Raw genomic sequence first — 14,549 nt, 5'->3', positions numbered from 1 at the left:
CAGCTCTTTTCCCAGCCTCAGTGGGCTTTGTGGCTGCAAACCACGAGGCAGAGACTGGGCTAGAAAGGCCCTTGCAATTCAGACAAAGCCGGAATCAGATTTCAATAAATGCACTTTCCAAGAGATTGATCTGGATGATCATGAATAAGTGATAGGACAAATATAAAGAGCCTTAGCTAATGGATGTAAGATTGGTGGGGAGCGGGAGTCCCTGGCAGCCCAGTCCCATATGGTAAGGAATGCAACTTTGCTGTTTTCCTGATGGCAGGCTGAAATGAAGCCATGGGCTACATCTGATCAGCAAAATCAGGACCAGCTCCTGGAAGGGAGGGGTTAGGTAAGAGAGACAGAAGGAACAGCTCAGTCGGCAGCAGCCAGCATGGAGCAGCTGGCAAGAGGGACAATACCTGCAACAGTAGTAGGGATAACAGAAACAAAAGTCTACTTTGTGTCAGGCATGAGGAAGACACACTGCAGAGCAAAAAGGGGCTGGACTGTACCTGTCTGGTCCCTCAATTCCCACACAGCAGCTCACTGAGCTTGGGCAGCCCCTGCAAGCCAGCAGGGCTCAGAGCTGGGCACAAACTGCAGCCATGGGTCCTGCTACTCCAGAGCTGCAGCCTAGGCTGAGCCCATGACTCATTCTAGTTCTGTCAATTAGCAGCCCCATTCCTCACTAATTAAGGAGCAGAACCCTCAGTCTGCCAGCAGCTTTGCAGAATAGCAGTATCAGGAAAAGGTTTGTGCATTTTAAATAATCTAAGAGCACTAAGAGTTTGTTACTTCTGGTCACTGATGTATATGCACTGCTTCCCACTCCCCTTTTGCCTCCCCCTCCCATCTGTTCTGTTCCTGTCTCCTCCCCCAGTTTGGCTGCTGCACAGCTTCTCTTTTCACTCTCCATAACATCTCCAAATATTTCCCAGGAAATGCCTGGTTCATGGAGGTAATTCTTAATCTTCTCAAAGAAGCAGCTACACACTACCAGAACCACACAAACTGCTTGTCATGGGAAGGGAGGGAACGAGCCCCCTGCTGCTTTTCACAGACCTCAGAGCTGCCCTTTGCCATGAGCACAAGGTGCACAGAAAGGAAGCAGGTGTGAATCCTTCCAGACTTCACTGTACACTCTCTCCAAGCTCAGTTTAAGATGAGCTGCCCCCTGCAATTCCACCATGGGCAGTGGAGTCACTCTCCTTCTTGGATAAAGTAATAGTCCTACAGAGTTTGCAACCACCTGAGAAATTCTCACCAGTCATGAAAATGCATACTGAATTTCATTATGTTCATAAAAGTAAACACCACTTCCATGCCTTCATTACAAGCTCTTTCCTGCCTAAAACTTCAGTTAGGAACTGAATTAAAATGAGTTGTTCCCTAAGCACATTAATCACATGGGGATCTACAGATGTGTATTCCCTGTCACATCACAGCAACACTGGCTTCCCTACGTCCCCTCTGTAGCCCTGAAAGGAGGTAACATGGCATCTGCTAAAGCCCAGCCTGGCCCTAGCAAAACTCCCCCTAACCAGCTTGCAGCTCAAAACCGAGCAAGTAAAAAGTATTCCTACCTTGCTATCAACTTGGGCAGTGCTTCTCAAAGAAGCCTCTCCCACTTGCCACCAAATATAGAGTGAGGTGGCTTCCTCGCAGTTCCCTCCCTCTCTCAAATTCAGCCAATGGCTTCAACTGGGCTGATGGACAGTTGAGAAGTCTTCAAGGTCCACACAAGAGAGCTCAGGGCCCCAGGCAGCCACAAGGATACAGTGGTCTGTCACTGAGCAGCCCCAGTGCCACATGTTTTGTAAAAATCTCAGACGAGAGCCCTGAAACAGTATTTCTTCTGCAATGTTTATTAAGCATAATTTGGGATTATGTCCAATATCTTTTTGCATCTTGCTACATCCCTGACTTTCCCTGCCCTGTGGAGTTCTACCATCTACTCACACATTATACAGAAACGTACGTTTTTAAACCAGTCTCATCACTGTGAAGCACAAAATCCCTTTTTCTTATGGTCAGAGGTAGAGGCACAGAGGAATTCAATCCACCTTCTCTGTCTCATCCATTATTTTCTGCTCTTTTGCCATGTCTCCCCCTATTTGTCATCTCACTAATAAAGTAATCTCAGGTTTTTAAACTCTCCATGTGAGACATTTTCCTGGTGTTTGCTCGTCCTCTGCGTCCTTCCTTCAAATACCACTCAGAAAGCAAGTGGAGTGCCTCTGAGCTGGGATGCACTGTCAGTCAATCTGAAATAAGAGTGAAAGTAGGGAAAAATGGGGCAAACAACCCATGTAAGAAAGAAGCTGGGAGATAGGAAAGACGGAAGAGTCTGTTTCACTCTCTTCTAAAATCACTGGGTACAAAGATGTGCTAGTGGCAGCATCCAACTACTAGATATGGATGGCAGCACAGGGATTTATCATAGAATCACAGAGTAAGTTGAGTTGGAGGGAACCTGCAAAGATTATCAAGTCCAACTCCTGGCCCTGCACAGGACCATCCCCAAGAGTCACACCATGGTCTCCAGAGTATTGTCCAAACACTTCCTGAACTCTGGCAGGCTTGGTGCTGTGATGATGGAGACACACAGAAGTTTCTAACAAACATCCCTGGAAAGCACCATTTTGCATCACATTGTGATGCTGAAGTGCTTTCAGTAAATGGAAAGGACACAAAACATATTTTTAAAATCAACAGGTCCAAGAGTTCCCAGAAATCTGTCCAATAAAGTTTCTCAACAGTTGAAATTAGCTTTTTATAAGTCTGGTAATGCTGAGGAAATTCCAAGAGATTGAAAGAGTCAGAGTCTAAATAGCAGTGATAGCAGGATTATCCCTAGCAACCATGGGTTGCTTAGTCTGAGAACCCAAGGGAAAATACAGAGGTTTTGCTCTCTGCTGTTCCATCTAAAGGATACTCTGGCTTTAACTGCTGTCCAGTGCCAGTTAACATGGGGAAAGTAGTCAAAAAAGCTTCTTCTTCCTTAGCATCCAAGCACATGAGAGAAATAGGACCATGACTGACTCTCGTGGTGTTGCCCATGTAGAACACAGTATTTCAGTAAAAGTCAGATCTTGAGGAGCAAACAGAAGCAAAGGGATCTCAAAACTCTTGATATGGATGGGGAAAATCACTACTAACTGAGGGAGTTTCCAACAAATGTCTGCAGTGACAGGGTCAGTACTATTGTGTATTCTCATCTAGGACCTGAAATCTAAAGTAATTCTGACAGTACTAGCAGATGCCAACATCTGGCAGATAAGTAAGGTCACAAGGATGTGACCATTAGAGGAGTGTGGATTCCACAGCCCCCTGTTAGAACAAAACAGGATTAAAGTACAGCCCAACTGAAAGGTCACCATCAGGAGAGAAGGAATGCAAGGAGTACTTCAAACACAGGAATGTCTTCTGGAAAGTCACAGACCCAAAGAGGATTGCAAACTGCTGAGCAGAAACTCCCAGGATATTTGGTTGCAACAAGAGTTGATGCATGTCTGGGATGTATAAACAGGAGTAAGGAAGTTTACTGCTTACTTATGCTTTGAGGTGTGAGAAAGAAGCCTTCCAGAGACAACATAAAAGGCTCAGTCATTTTTGCTATTCAGAAAGATCCCTTGTAGTGCAAAAGTATTTGTGAAGATGTTAATGTCATTACGTAGATTTGCCAGAGCTAGGGCTGACCTATCTAGCCCAGACAGTGATAGTGGGGGGATTAGAGCAGCATGTGGCCCAGCATGGGCTGCAAACCTCATCTCTGTCCCTGCATCCTCAACTGACTCAACCCTGCTGAGAGGACATGACACACAGTAGCACTGAGACCCCTCTCTGCTACCTGCTGGGTCACCTTTGCTAGCAACCCGGAGGCAATCTGGTGCCAGAAAATAATTTTTTGCAGACAGAGAAGTTATTTGGGACAAAGCCACTCTCATGAAGCAGAAGAAAAGTAGGACCCGAAAACGGATGGATCTGCCAGACACTTTAGAAATGAAGCAGGATTTATTTTAAAACACGGTTGTGTAATCATTTGAAGAAACTGCAAAAAGCAAGGGATCCTCCAGAAATAAGAAGCTCTTCTAGAAAATGTGATTCAGCCAAATCTTCATCATTGGCTCAAGATGCAAGTAACAGGAATAAACAACACTAACCCTAATTTCCACCTTCTCATCAAATAGACTGATGACTGGAACTGTGAGAGGGCCCACCACCAGTTCAGTTGCTGTGATAACTATTGCACTTGTATGACAGGACCTCTCAGTCCCCTGGGCACTGCGCCAAGTGATGCATGACAGGCCCTCCATAGGTGTTTTTCCTGAGACTTGGCTCTACAGCACTGCTGAACTGTGGGTGATGTCATATGGAAATGAGGAGGCAGAACTGCAGAGTTTAGGGTAACTGAAAGATAACCAGGAAATCCAGACTCTCACAAGTTTCAGTCTTAATATTCACATTTAGATAGTTCGCATATTCTCCTTACAGCAAAACGGGAAAAAGAAATTGCAAAACAGTTGTGATCATTCTGTTAAATGTAAGCGTGGCAAGAAGTGAAACCAGAGCAGAACAAGGTGGTTTTAGAGGCCACAATGGGGCAGCTGCATGCTGGCCCAGGGCAACCTGGCTTCCCTTCATGTGGAGGCTCTCACTGAGAGCCTGTGCCAGCCCACCCTCTTGCTACTGATGGGATCTGACAAGGTTGCAGCTCACGCAGCCTGGCTCCAGATGAATGCCCTAAGGAGGGAGCTAGCAGGACTCCCTCTCTTCCGCCAGACACTTCTTTGTGTCACCTTTGGCACAAGAGCTTTCTTCCTTGCAATTGCTGCTCCAAAACAGGGCAGTCGAACCCTTTTGTCCTATATCTGCCTCTTTATCACTCTGAATGGTTTAGGGGAGACACAGCTTGCATGGAGGATTCTGTGTGTAGGAACATCCACGCTGCACTAGCTGCCTGGATATCTTCAAGGACAGTGGTACTTCTCTTCAGCTGCACTATACAGGCTACTTAAACAGAGGGGGGTTGCTCTGTGTGGTATTGATACAGAGAGCATTACATACACAAGATGGATGTAACAGTCAGCATTTCTCTGTCTCTTCTTAAACCCTATGGGTCCTCTTTCTGAGAGATCACAATATTCTCAGTAGACTGAGAAGGGGTTGTCAAGGGAAGTTGGCAAAGCACGTGTTCCTGAGAGTTGGAGGGAGGCTTGGCCAGAATACTCCTTCAAAGAGCAGCCTCACTGCTAAAGAAGATGATGTTCTACATACCTTTTCTTTCCAAGATGGCATTTTCCTAAGACAATGGTTGTTAACACATGGGCATTCAGCTTACTGTTATCTGTAAAGACAGCCCATCACTCATGGTCAGCATCATCCACGTCAGCTGAACCATTTCCCTTATCTCAGACAAGAGTCTCTGGATAGATTCTCCTGGACATCTGGCCATGTTCCTCTCTCACAGGAGCTCTTCCTTCTCCCAACTGCAGGGAGCATGGGAAGGGCAAACCAAGCTGTTGAGAAACCTAATCCAGCCATGTACAAACCCTTCCCACCCAGCATAACCTGGGCTCCCTGGGGACACAGATCTCTGGATGATGCATCCAAGCAGCTTCAACAGAGAGTCCAAAGCTGGTGAGAACTGCATGTACAACCAAAAATCAGACCAGTCCTGTACCTGCTCCACCCATGAATCAGGCAGGGTCCACATTGCAAAGGTGCCTTCGCAGTCAAGTCCTTTCAGTTGTTCTCCTTACCCATCTGCCTGCAGATGTCTGTGCACGTGACTTCACGCCATTGGATGCCCAAAGCACAGCAAATTCAGCTGAGTGTCTTGTGGCCAATAAAGGACCACACTCTGTAAACTCCCTGATGGCTTTGTGAAGTAGTCAGGCACTTTCCACTTGCATCAAGTAGTTGGCAGTCAGGGTAAAGCTGCCAGAGCAAAAGAAACCTGGCAGAGGTACTTGCTGCCCAACTAAGTTTGTGGCCAAGAAAGCAGCTCAGGTGCATGCATGGTGGCAACTCCAGTAGCCTTAGTACTCCTTCACAGCCTTGACTCTGAGGGTCCTCCCTGACCTGCATGTGTTCCCCAGAGAGATGGATCCTCTCCCTATCTCCATGGCAGATGTCCCAGGCCGCAAAGAAGAGAAGGGCTGTGGCCAGGGAAGGACGGGGAGCATGGGGAATAGTAAGTGAAAACCATGACAGCTGTAGAGAGGACAATTCCAGTCACCACAGCCATGCAGGAAATGAACAGAGAATTACCCCGCCTTTCTCTCCTCATGTCAGAAAGCTTAAGAACTTCAGGGGATTTATTTTACAACACAGATGAAAAGCTTTGGATTTCATCACAAGAGCAATAAGGAAAACTGTTTAACACTTAAAATGACAGCATTTCTCGGCCAGTGGCACATGAGAAGGAGAGCAGCATCTGTGACTCCACTGGATGCTGCTCCTCAGTGCTGACTATGGGACCCTGCTAACTGGTCACTCCAACTGGAGTGCAGAAGGACAGGATGGGAGAAGTGTCTCCTTTAACCCTGTCCGTGACATTCCTGCTCCTTAGGGGGGAATTGGAGAGCGAGTCATATCCTCTGTGTCAACCCCACATCCTGCCCACACTCCAGACACACAGGGAAACCATCATCTGTCACCATGCCACAGCCCAGGCCTCCAGGGCCCCTCCTCCCTGCCTGGGCACAGGACTCTCTGCAGCAGCCAAGCAAGGAGATGGCAGAGCACACACATGGCTCCTCCACTCACACCCTGCTGGAGCAAAGGCCTCATCCATCACATCTCTGAGCCATGCTGCACAGCAGAGCTTCGATGGCTGAGGCACACATACATCTTTGTGCTGTACCACTCACTGAGGATGAAGGTTTTCTAATCTGACCCACTTGGGATGCTGTGGGAGAAGAGCAGCAGCAGCACACTCCTCAGCAGCTCGCTGTCCCTGGGGTCTGCAAGCAGAGGAGGGCACAGCACATGGGAAACCCTTCCACAGTGTCAAGCTGGCACACCTGGCCAAAACTACTCCTCCCTTGGCAGAACCAGGATGGCAAGTGGGTTGAAACCTCCACAAAGCCATTTTGGTCTCCAGCATGCCAAAGGGGGAACTAGGGGAGCTGTGAAGACCCATGGCATCCCCACGTAATCGCAGACACTCATCACACAGATGAGTGTGATAATCTAAATGCTGCAAGCATGGCATGGGAACTTGCTAAGGCAAGACCAAGAGCACACTGGGGTTTAAGCTACTCACTGTAAGACATGACATGCATCCCCTGGGACAAGCAGCTCTGCTGCTGCAGAAAGACGTGAAGCAACTCCCTTCTACTCAGGCTTTCCCTCCCACCAAGAACCCCCATGGAGAAGGAGGAAGAGTGGCTGGGGTGCAGCAAATGCCAAACATTCCGGCTTTGGGGAAGTCACATTCCCTCTCTCCCTCCCCCACTGCCTTTGCTGCAAAGCAGAGTCTGATGCTTTCCTGCACACACTCACCCCAGTTCTCCAGCCTTGCCTACCTTGCTTCATCAAGATTTAAGTCTGTGATTTACAAGAGATGTGTTACTCTTAGAGAGACTCTGGCTCCAGGACTGCCCCTCAGCCCTTCCCTGGAAATCCCTGTTTCTTCAGATAATGGCAGAATCATGCCTGGACAGCATCCTGGAGCTGGACAAAGCAGGCAGTTCTCTGATGGGTGCTACTTGCTGAGGCGTGTACCTCTGAGCATCCCCTTTCCCGCCTCCCATTCCCATCAGTTCCTTCAGGCTCCTCAGTGGCTACTCCTGTTGCAAGGGGCCAGGAGGTTCCTCCTGACAGAGGGGTGGCCATAAAGGCTGTGGTGAAACGGCCCTTTGGGAAACTCTGGCCTTCATCTGATTAGATACAGACGGCCCAGACTTCCAGGAGCAGCAGGTTAATCAGTTAATGGCTGAAGGATGCTGGGCGATGCGCTGCCGAATGCTGCGGGGCAGCTCCAGCCGCACAGCCCGGGGGCAGCCACTCCTTCCTCTCTGGGGCCAGATCTGGGAAAACATCTGTTCTGATAAAGAAAGCGCTTCACCAGGGAGGGGGCAGGTCCGAGCCCATCAGCTGCTCCAGCCCAGCGACCACGGGCTGCTCCGGAGCGCTGCTAGCTCCCCCTCCGCATCCGTGACTCGCAAGGCCAGACGCTGGGGTTAATGGCCTGGAAACCATCTGGGGGCTGGAGGGGGCAGATGTGTCATGCCCCAAACAGGAGGCTTTCAGACTTCAGCCGCAGACCTCCAGAAGGTCCCGTCACCCCATTGTGTATGCCGTGCCCACTGCCAATGCCAAGGGCACCCACTGTCACCACGGGTCCAGAATGGGCTGCCCTTGCCTTGCACCCACCTGCCCCTCACAACCAAAGGCATCACCAGGCTGGGCTGGAGACCTGTGTTTGCTCAGGCAAGAAAAACGGCACAGAGAATTTCGGAGCGTCTGGGCTGTGCCCGGCACCTGGCCCCGCGCACTCAGTCACTCGCTCCCCATGGCAGCACCGTGCCCGCACGGCCGTGTGCTCAGCCGGGGAGGGCACCGCGGCCAGGCGGGACCAGAGCCCGCGGATAACAGTGCGGGTCCGGCCTCGGGCAGCCGCTTTGCCCGCCGGCGTGACGGTGACTGGGCAGCGGCACCGAAGGGCAGGGCACTCCCGCCGCACGCTGCCCGCCTGCCCAGTGCCCCGGAGGCCAGCCGCTCTGTGACACACACACGCAGGCAGGAGCAGGCTCCGGACCCTGAAGTCGTTCCAGAGGATTAAGGAGCCGGCACCGGGCAGCCATGACTACCATGCGACAAACCCTCTCCTCCCGCAAGCAGCCCCCGGTCGGCGTTGCCAACACCGCACATCGGTCGGGCTCCGGCTCCCGCAGTCCCTTCAACCCCTGGCACGGGTTGCGCGGTGCCGCGCCGGGCTGGGGAGCGCTCGGGGACAAAACCCTCCTCATCCCATCGCTCCAGAGAAAGTGCAACCGGGACCGTATCGGCGAGGGGGTAGCGGGGGCGCGGCGCGGCCCGCGGGGAGCGCAGCGTCCCACGGCCCCGGGGCGCTCCTGACCCGGCGCACGGCACCCCGATGCCCGTCTCGCCCTGAGACCCAATCCTGCCGGCCTCCGCCCGGCCCCCGCCTCTCCCAGCCCCGAGCAGGGGCGAGCCCCGCCGCCGCGCCCGTCCAGCCGCTGCCCACCTGGCGCAGAGAGGCGTCCATCGGCGGAGCCGCCCGCGGAAGCGCAGCCGCCGGCTCTCAGCGCCGCGGCCGGGCGGGCACGGCTCGCCAGCCCCGCGCCGCGCTGGCTCCGCCTCGCCGGCCGCGGGCAGCGGGGAGCGGCCGGGCCGCCCGCTCCGCCCCGCTCCGCCCGCCCCAGGCCGCGGGGAGAGCGGCTGCTGCGGCAGCGGCGGGGCCGTGCCGGCGTCGGAGCACTTAGGAGCGGGATGAGGGTGGCGAGGAAGAGGCGCGCATCTCGAGAGGAGGGGGCTGAGAAAGGTTGGGGTGGGGGGACCCGAGCGGCCCGTGCCACCCACGGGCACGCGGCGGGGACGGGGGACCACTGCTGTACACAGGCACAGGAGCCAAGTGCGGACCTTTGTAAGGGCAATTGATGTCACCCAGAATAGCAAACGTTTCGGGTTTGGGGCTCCTTCGGCAGACCATCATAGCATGATGTAGGGAGAGGGACCGTTAACAGGAATCCTGATAGAGCTTCGAAATGATGTCTCTGAGATCGGGAACAGGTGGCAAAAAGCATTACTCTGGGCAAAGTTTCTCCAGATCATAGTTCAGAGATAGAACTCGATCACAGATCGAAGTGTGGCCAGATCATAGTTCACAAGTGCTCTGTGATGTTTCTTTCCATCAGAAATTATTTCTTTATTCTGAAAGAAAGGAAAACATTTCTTTATTCTGAAAGAAAGGAAATCCAATGGAGGGGTGTGGGGGAAGGGTTTTTTAATTTATTATTATTTTAGTCAATAATAGGAGGGTTTTAAACTGCTTAAAACACAGAGAGAGTTCTGAGGTAGATTGGCAGTATCATGTTTGACATCTGCCACTGGACAGAGTCACACTGAGGCCACTGCCTAACCTGTGATTACCACCCCCACCATTCTTCCACCTTCACTCTCTGGGCCTTTTGTTAGTTTCCTGATATATGAGTCACTGTCAATGTGTCCTTCCATTTTGATACCAAGTTTTTGAGAGCTACCCTGAGCGTGACTATCTAGGCTCTTTTGTACTTGTGCTGGATTAGTTGAATCTACACCACTTTCCCTGTTTTATGAAAGCACCATGCAAGATGGCACCAGAAGCCCAACTGCAGTTCTTATCTCACTTCTAATACTTCTATCCACAAGGCCAATCGCTGTGTCAGAGAAGGGGATAGATCTACTCACAGTGTCCTTGACAGTCCTCCTTACAGCCACACAACTGTCACCAGGCTGTTTCTGCCACAGCCAACTTTCTCCTCACAGGAGGAGAGGGGATTCCTGCTGATGCTGTTTCTGCAGACAATTTTGGCTATTAAGCTTCTCAGTTCTGGCTGGTCACCAGGGGGCTGTGGAGCTCCTCACAACCACGGGAAAGTTGAGGAGCACACTTCTTTCTCCTCTGCCTGCCAGCCAGCAGTCTCCATCAGCAAGCATCTCTGCCACCAGACATCCCCTCCCAGACTTCTCAGGAGAAACTCTGGCCATGGTTCCTGTCATCCAGGGTAGAAGGGAAGGATACAACTTTTCAAAAGGGCAAGGTTTTTAGCATTTACTCTATTGTTGACTGACACTTCCCAAGAGGGAAACGGAAGATGCCCTGTCCCAGTCCTTAGAACAAAGTAACTTTCCAGCTCTTCAGTCAATAAACATTGGATTCCCCAAACGGAGCATCAGTGACTGACACTGTAAGCCCTATACTCTATTAGCTGAGTAGAAAAGGTGGCAAGAATCTTGACAAGAAACTTACACCTGAAATTTGTTCCTTTCTGTTACAGGATTAAAGCACTACTCCTGCATTTGTACAGCCCACTTGGAAACTGCAATCACCTGTTTCCTAGCTGGCTTTAGGTGCTGCTCCTGGGAAGGGCTGGCTGTGACCACCTACTTCTTCACAGAGCTTTGATAAGCAGGTGACTCACTATCACATGAGCCCAGGACCTCTCTCCAACCCATCAGCCCCCCGCTCCTCCCCCCCAGCCTCGGGGCTGCCTCCTTCCCCAAACCTGGCACAGTGGTGCTGATTGTGTGTTTGGCAGCAATGTCAGCAACCCAACGAGCTCCCAGCCCTCCTCTCAGCCCAGCTGCAGCCAGCACAAGAACCAGGATGCCGTGGCTGCTCTCTGCCTGTCAGCAGAGTGCTGGGCTCTGGGAGAGGACAGCCAGGGCAGGCAGGTGCTGGTGGGTCTGAGCAGTGAGCTATCCCTGCATCCATGAAATGAGCAGCCCTCTGGTGCTGCAGGCAGCCGGGCCCCGCACCCAGCCGTGGCAGCAGCAGACAGTGAGTCAGCTTCCTGCTGGGCTTTCCATGCCGCGGGAAGGTCGGCAGAGGACTGGCAGGAACAAGCTGAGGCAGGAATTCCTCCTGGACTGCAGACAATATCTTAATTTCCTCTTCTGCCACGGGTCTGGCACATTCCTGGGAGGCAGGCAGGCCCGCATGCCCCGCTGTGGGTGGGAAGAATCTGACAGACTTGCTTTCCTATCAGCTGTGAGGGGACAAGCTGTGACACCTTGGCTGCAGGTCCTCAATGGTTCATCAGAACTCTGCTCGTAGGGTGGAGGACTGATTTCCTCCACTGTCATTCCTGGGATGATCTCATTTGGGAGAGTCAGCAGCAGAGGCAGGATACCTTGGACCAGTCAAAGGCATAGGGAGGCACAGATGCAGAAGGAGGGCACCCGTGCTATGCTGTGCATTGCCACCATCACAGCCACCCCTGCCAGGCCCTGCTGCTTCACTGAGGCAACCAAATCCCCCCTTGCCCAAAGCACAGGACAGCCAAGAATGTGTTCACCAAAGACAGAGAGCTACTGAGAACAGCAGCCAAAAATCAAGCATGCCACCCACTGCCAGATCCTGATCCCAAAGCACTCTCCTAACACAGTCTGCATGCATGCAAGAGGAAAGGGACACACAGACCATGCAGCAGGGTGCAAACTGATCCCACAGTTCAAGCCCTTTCCTTGTTCTAGTTTCACAATTCCTTGAAATCAGCTTATAAATCAACATTTGAAAAGTGCAGGTCCTCCCTTCTCCCATTCCCAGACTGTGGGTAGCCCAGCTTCCCCTCAGACTTGGTCAGTCCAGCCAGGCCAGCTCAGGCCTGGGCTGCTTGAACTCAGCTCATGAAGCTGTGGATGCCTCCTGCAGCCCCATCCCCTGCAAAGTGACAATGGAGATGATCAAAGCTCTGCCGAAGCTCTCCCTGCCCGGGGCTGCTCCGAGGCTCTATGACAGGAATTAGCCCGAGCTCCTTGGGGACAGGATCATGTTTGTACCAGATGTGTCCCTGTTCCAGAGGAATGTGATTAAGGATGTCTGGAGAGGCTTTCACAGGGTCACACCAAGCACTGCAGCACCTGTTCCCCCAGAGAGCAGGAGTGTGAGGGGGAGTCCTCCTCCTAAGGGAGCACGGTGTGGGCAGGGGAGGGTTTATTTGTCCTGGGCACCCTGCTTCGGGCACCAGCAGTGAGCCCATCTCACTGCAATGCACAGCACTGCCTCTGCACACTACAGAGCTCAGGACAAGGGTGGCTACACCCTTGCTTAGTCTGATCACACTGGGAAAAGCTTCTTATCCCATCCAGGCACAGGAATGCCCTCCAGGGCTGCCCTTTCTCTGTAGGTCAGGAAAACAGGATGTTGTCTTCATTTTCATCCTGAGCACAAAAGCAGATCACTGGAGTAGATGGGCCCAGAGGGTGGATGCTGGGCACATCCACCCCACTGTGACTATGTCCCTCTGAAGCACCCTCCTGAGCTGCATTGCTGGGGCCAGCACTACACCTGGGACTTTCTACCAGCCCCGTCTGCACTTGGCCATGCTGACAAACCAAACCCATAATCAGGTATGTCCAGCTTTCTCTGCAGATAGCGGTCCTGGGCCTGTTCCTTCAGCCCAACCCTTCCTTCCTTTCCCTTCCACATCCCAGGCCACACATCCAGCTCCTGGCTGTGACAAGCTGAGGTTCCCTGCCACTGCTCCCTTTGTGCTGCTGCTGGTTTGCTTGGGGCCACAACATATCTGTGTGTGGCTTTTACACCTTGCCATGAGAAATGCAGTCCCAGTGATGAGACTTGTGAATGAGGGAGCTGAAACAGCACCAGGCTGTAATTACAGTAGGAGCATGTGGGGAGAGGCCAGCCGAGCGCATCCATCTCATTTCCTCTCCTATTAAGTCTGCCCTGCTTTTGTTTGACCCAGACCAAACCTTGCTATTAATGGCACAATGCTGTGGAGGTCACAGCTGATTCTGCTACAAGCAGCTTTGTGGATTCTGCTCGACTAAATGCATAAGCAGGGCTTTGCTTGCAGATACCATTACTCTGTGATTCGTGCTGTAGAAAGTACGTCAGGCAGCTGTGGTGTAGGCAATTCCAAGACTGGGCTGTTTTGCCAGGGGAGCTCTTTGTCTCCTTCACAACCAGCAGCCCAGGCGAGCAAGCAAGGAGGTTAAATGGTGTCATATCTCTACCCCTGGCTGTGGCTGAATTCTGCTGATGGGTGCTGGTAGCCTGAGCCATGCACATTTCCTCTTTCTGATCTTGCCTGCAGAGTTTCAGCTTGCAAAATCATTTTTGTGCTGAAGGAGAGAGCTCTTCTTGCTGTGCACCTGCAGCCAAACTGATGCCAATCCCTGCCCTGTTTTGTGCTTGTCCCTTATAAGTCCTGGGAGGCAACTTGAAATGCTGTGCTCCTGGACTAGTGAAGGAAAAAAGCAGGCGTGGCTGTGCTAACACCTCCAGGGCCAAAAAGTGAGTGCAGCTCCAGTTCAGAGCACCAGTAGCTGGCCCCAGCATCTGGCCACGTGTCTTTGCTGAGGAAGAGAGCCTGGCAAAGCAGGAGGCAGCCGTGCCCCAGCCTCTCCCAGCCCCAGTGAGGCTGCTGTACTCTGTGTGCTCAAGGGGGGGACATCCTCTAGGGACACTGGGCTGATGGATGAAGGAAATCATCCAGCTGGGCTCTTGCAGCAGAGATCACAAGGTCCCCCCTTCTCTGCAGAAATCACATGGGGAAGATTATTCTCCCATCCTGCTCAATGACAAGATCACATCTGGCAGCCCAGGGGGTCACAGAACAAAGTGGCAGGAGAGATGGGGGATGTTGTGCAGCACTGATGCTCAGTACTTCTCCTTGTTCTGACTCCTGCATGGCCCACTCTGAGCCACGCAGGACACTCACGGGTGCCAGCCCCCCTCCTTGCTGCTCCCTGCAGGGAAGAAGCTTTGGCAGTCACATTTCAGAGCTCAGGCTGAGCCTTCCCTTCCACACCTCACAGCAGCATTGCCCCCTCTCTGCATGGGTGCTCATGAGAGCCATCTCTGC

General features: G+C 52.2%; 1 protein-coding gene across 1 annotated transcript in view; it reads right to left on the bottom strand.

The window, feature by feature from the left end:
* The window catches only part of LOC132330518 (unconventional myosin-X-like), a 91,747-nt gene extending 82,468 nt beyond the window's left edge, over positions 1 to 9,279 (bottom strand). The window contains exon 1 of the mRNA XM_059852933.1: positions 9,206 to 9,279. Coding sequence (XP_059708916.1) covers positions 9,206 to 9,226 — 21 coding nt within the window. The 5' untranslated portion in view covers positions 9,227 to 9,279. The remainder of the gene's footprint in view (positions 1 to 9,205) is intronic.
* Positions 9,280 to 14,549: the final 5,270 nt, after the last annotated feature.

This window comes from Haemorhous mexicanus, chromosome 8 (assembly GCF_027477595.1).
Source record: "Haemorhous mexicanus isolate bHaeMex1 chromosome 8, bHaeMex1.pri, whole genome shotgun sequence".
Lineage (NCBI taxonomy): Eukaryota > Metazoa > Chordata > Aves > Passeriformes > Fringillidae > Haemorhous > Haemorhous mexicanus.
This window is presented reverse-complemented; position numbering and strand designations above follow the sequence as displayed.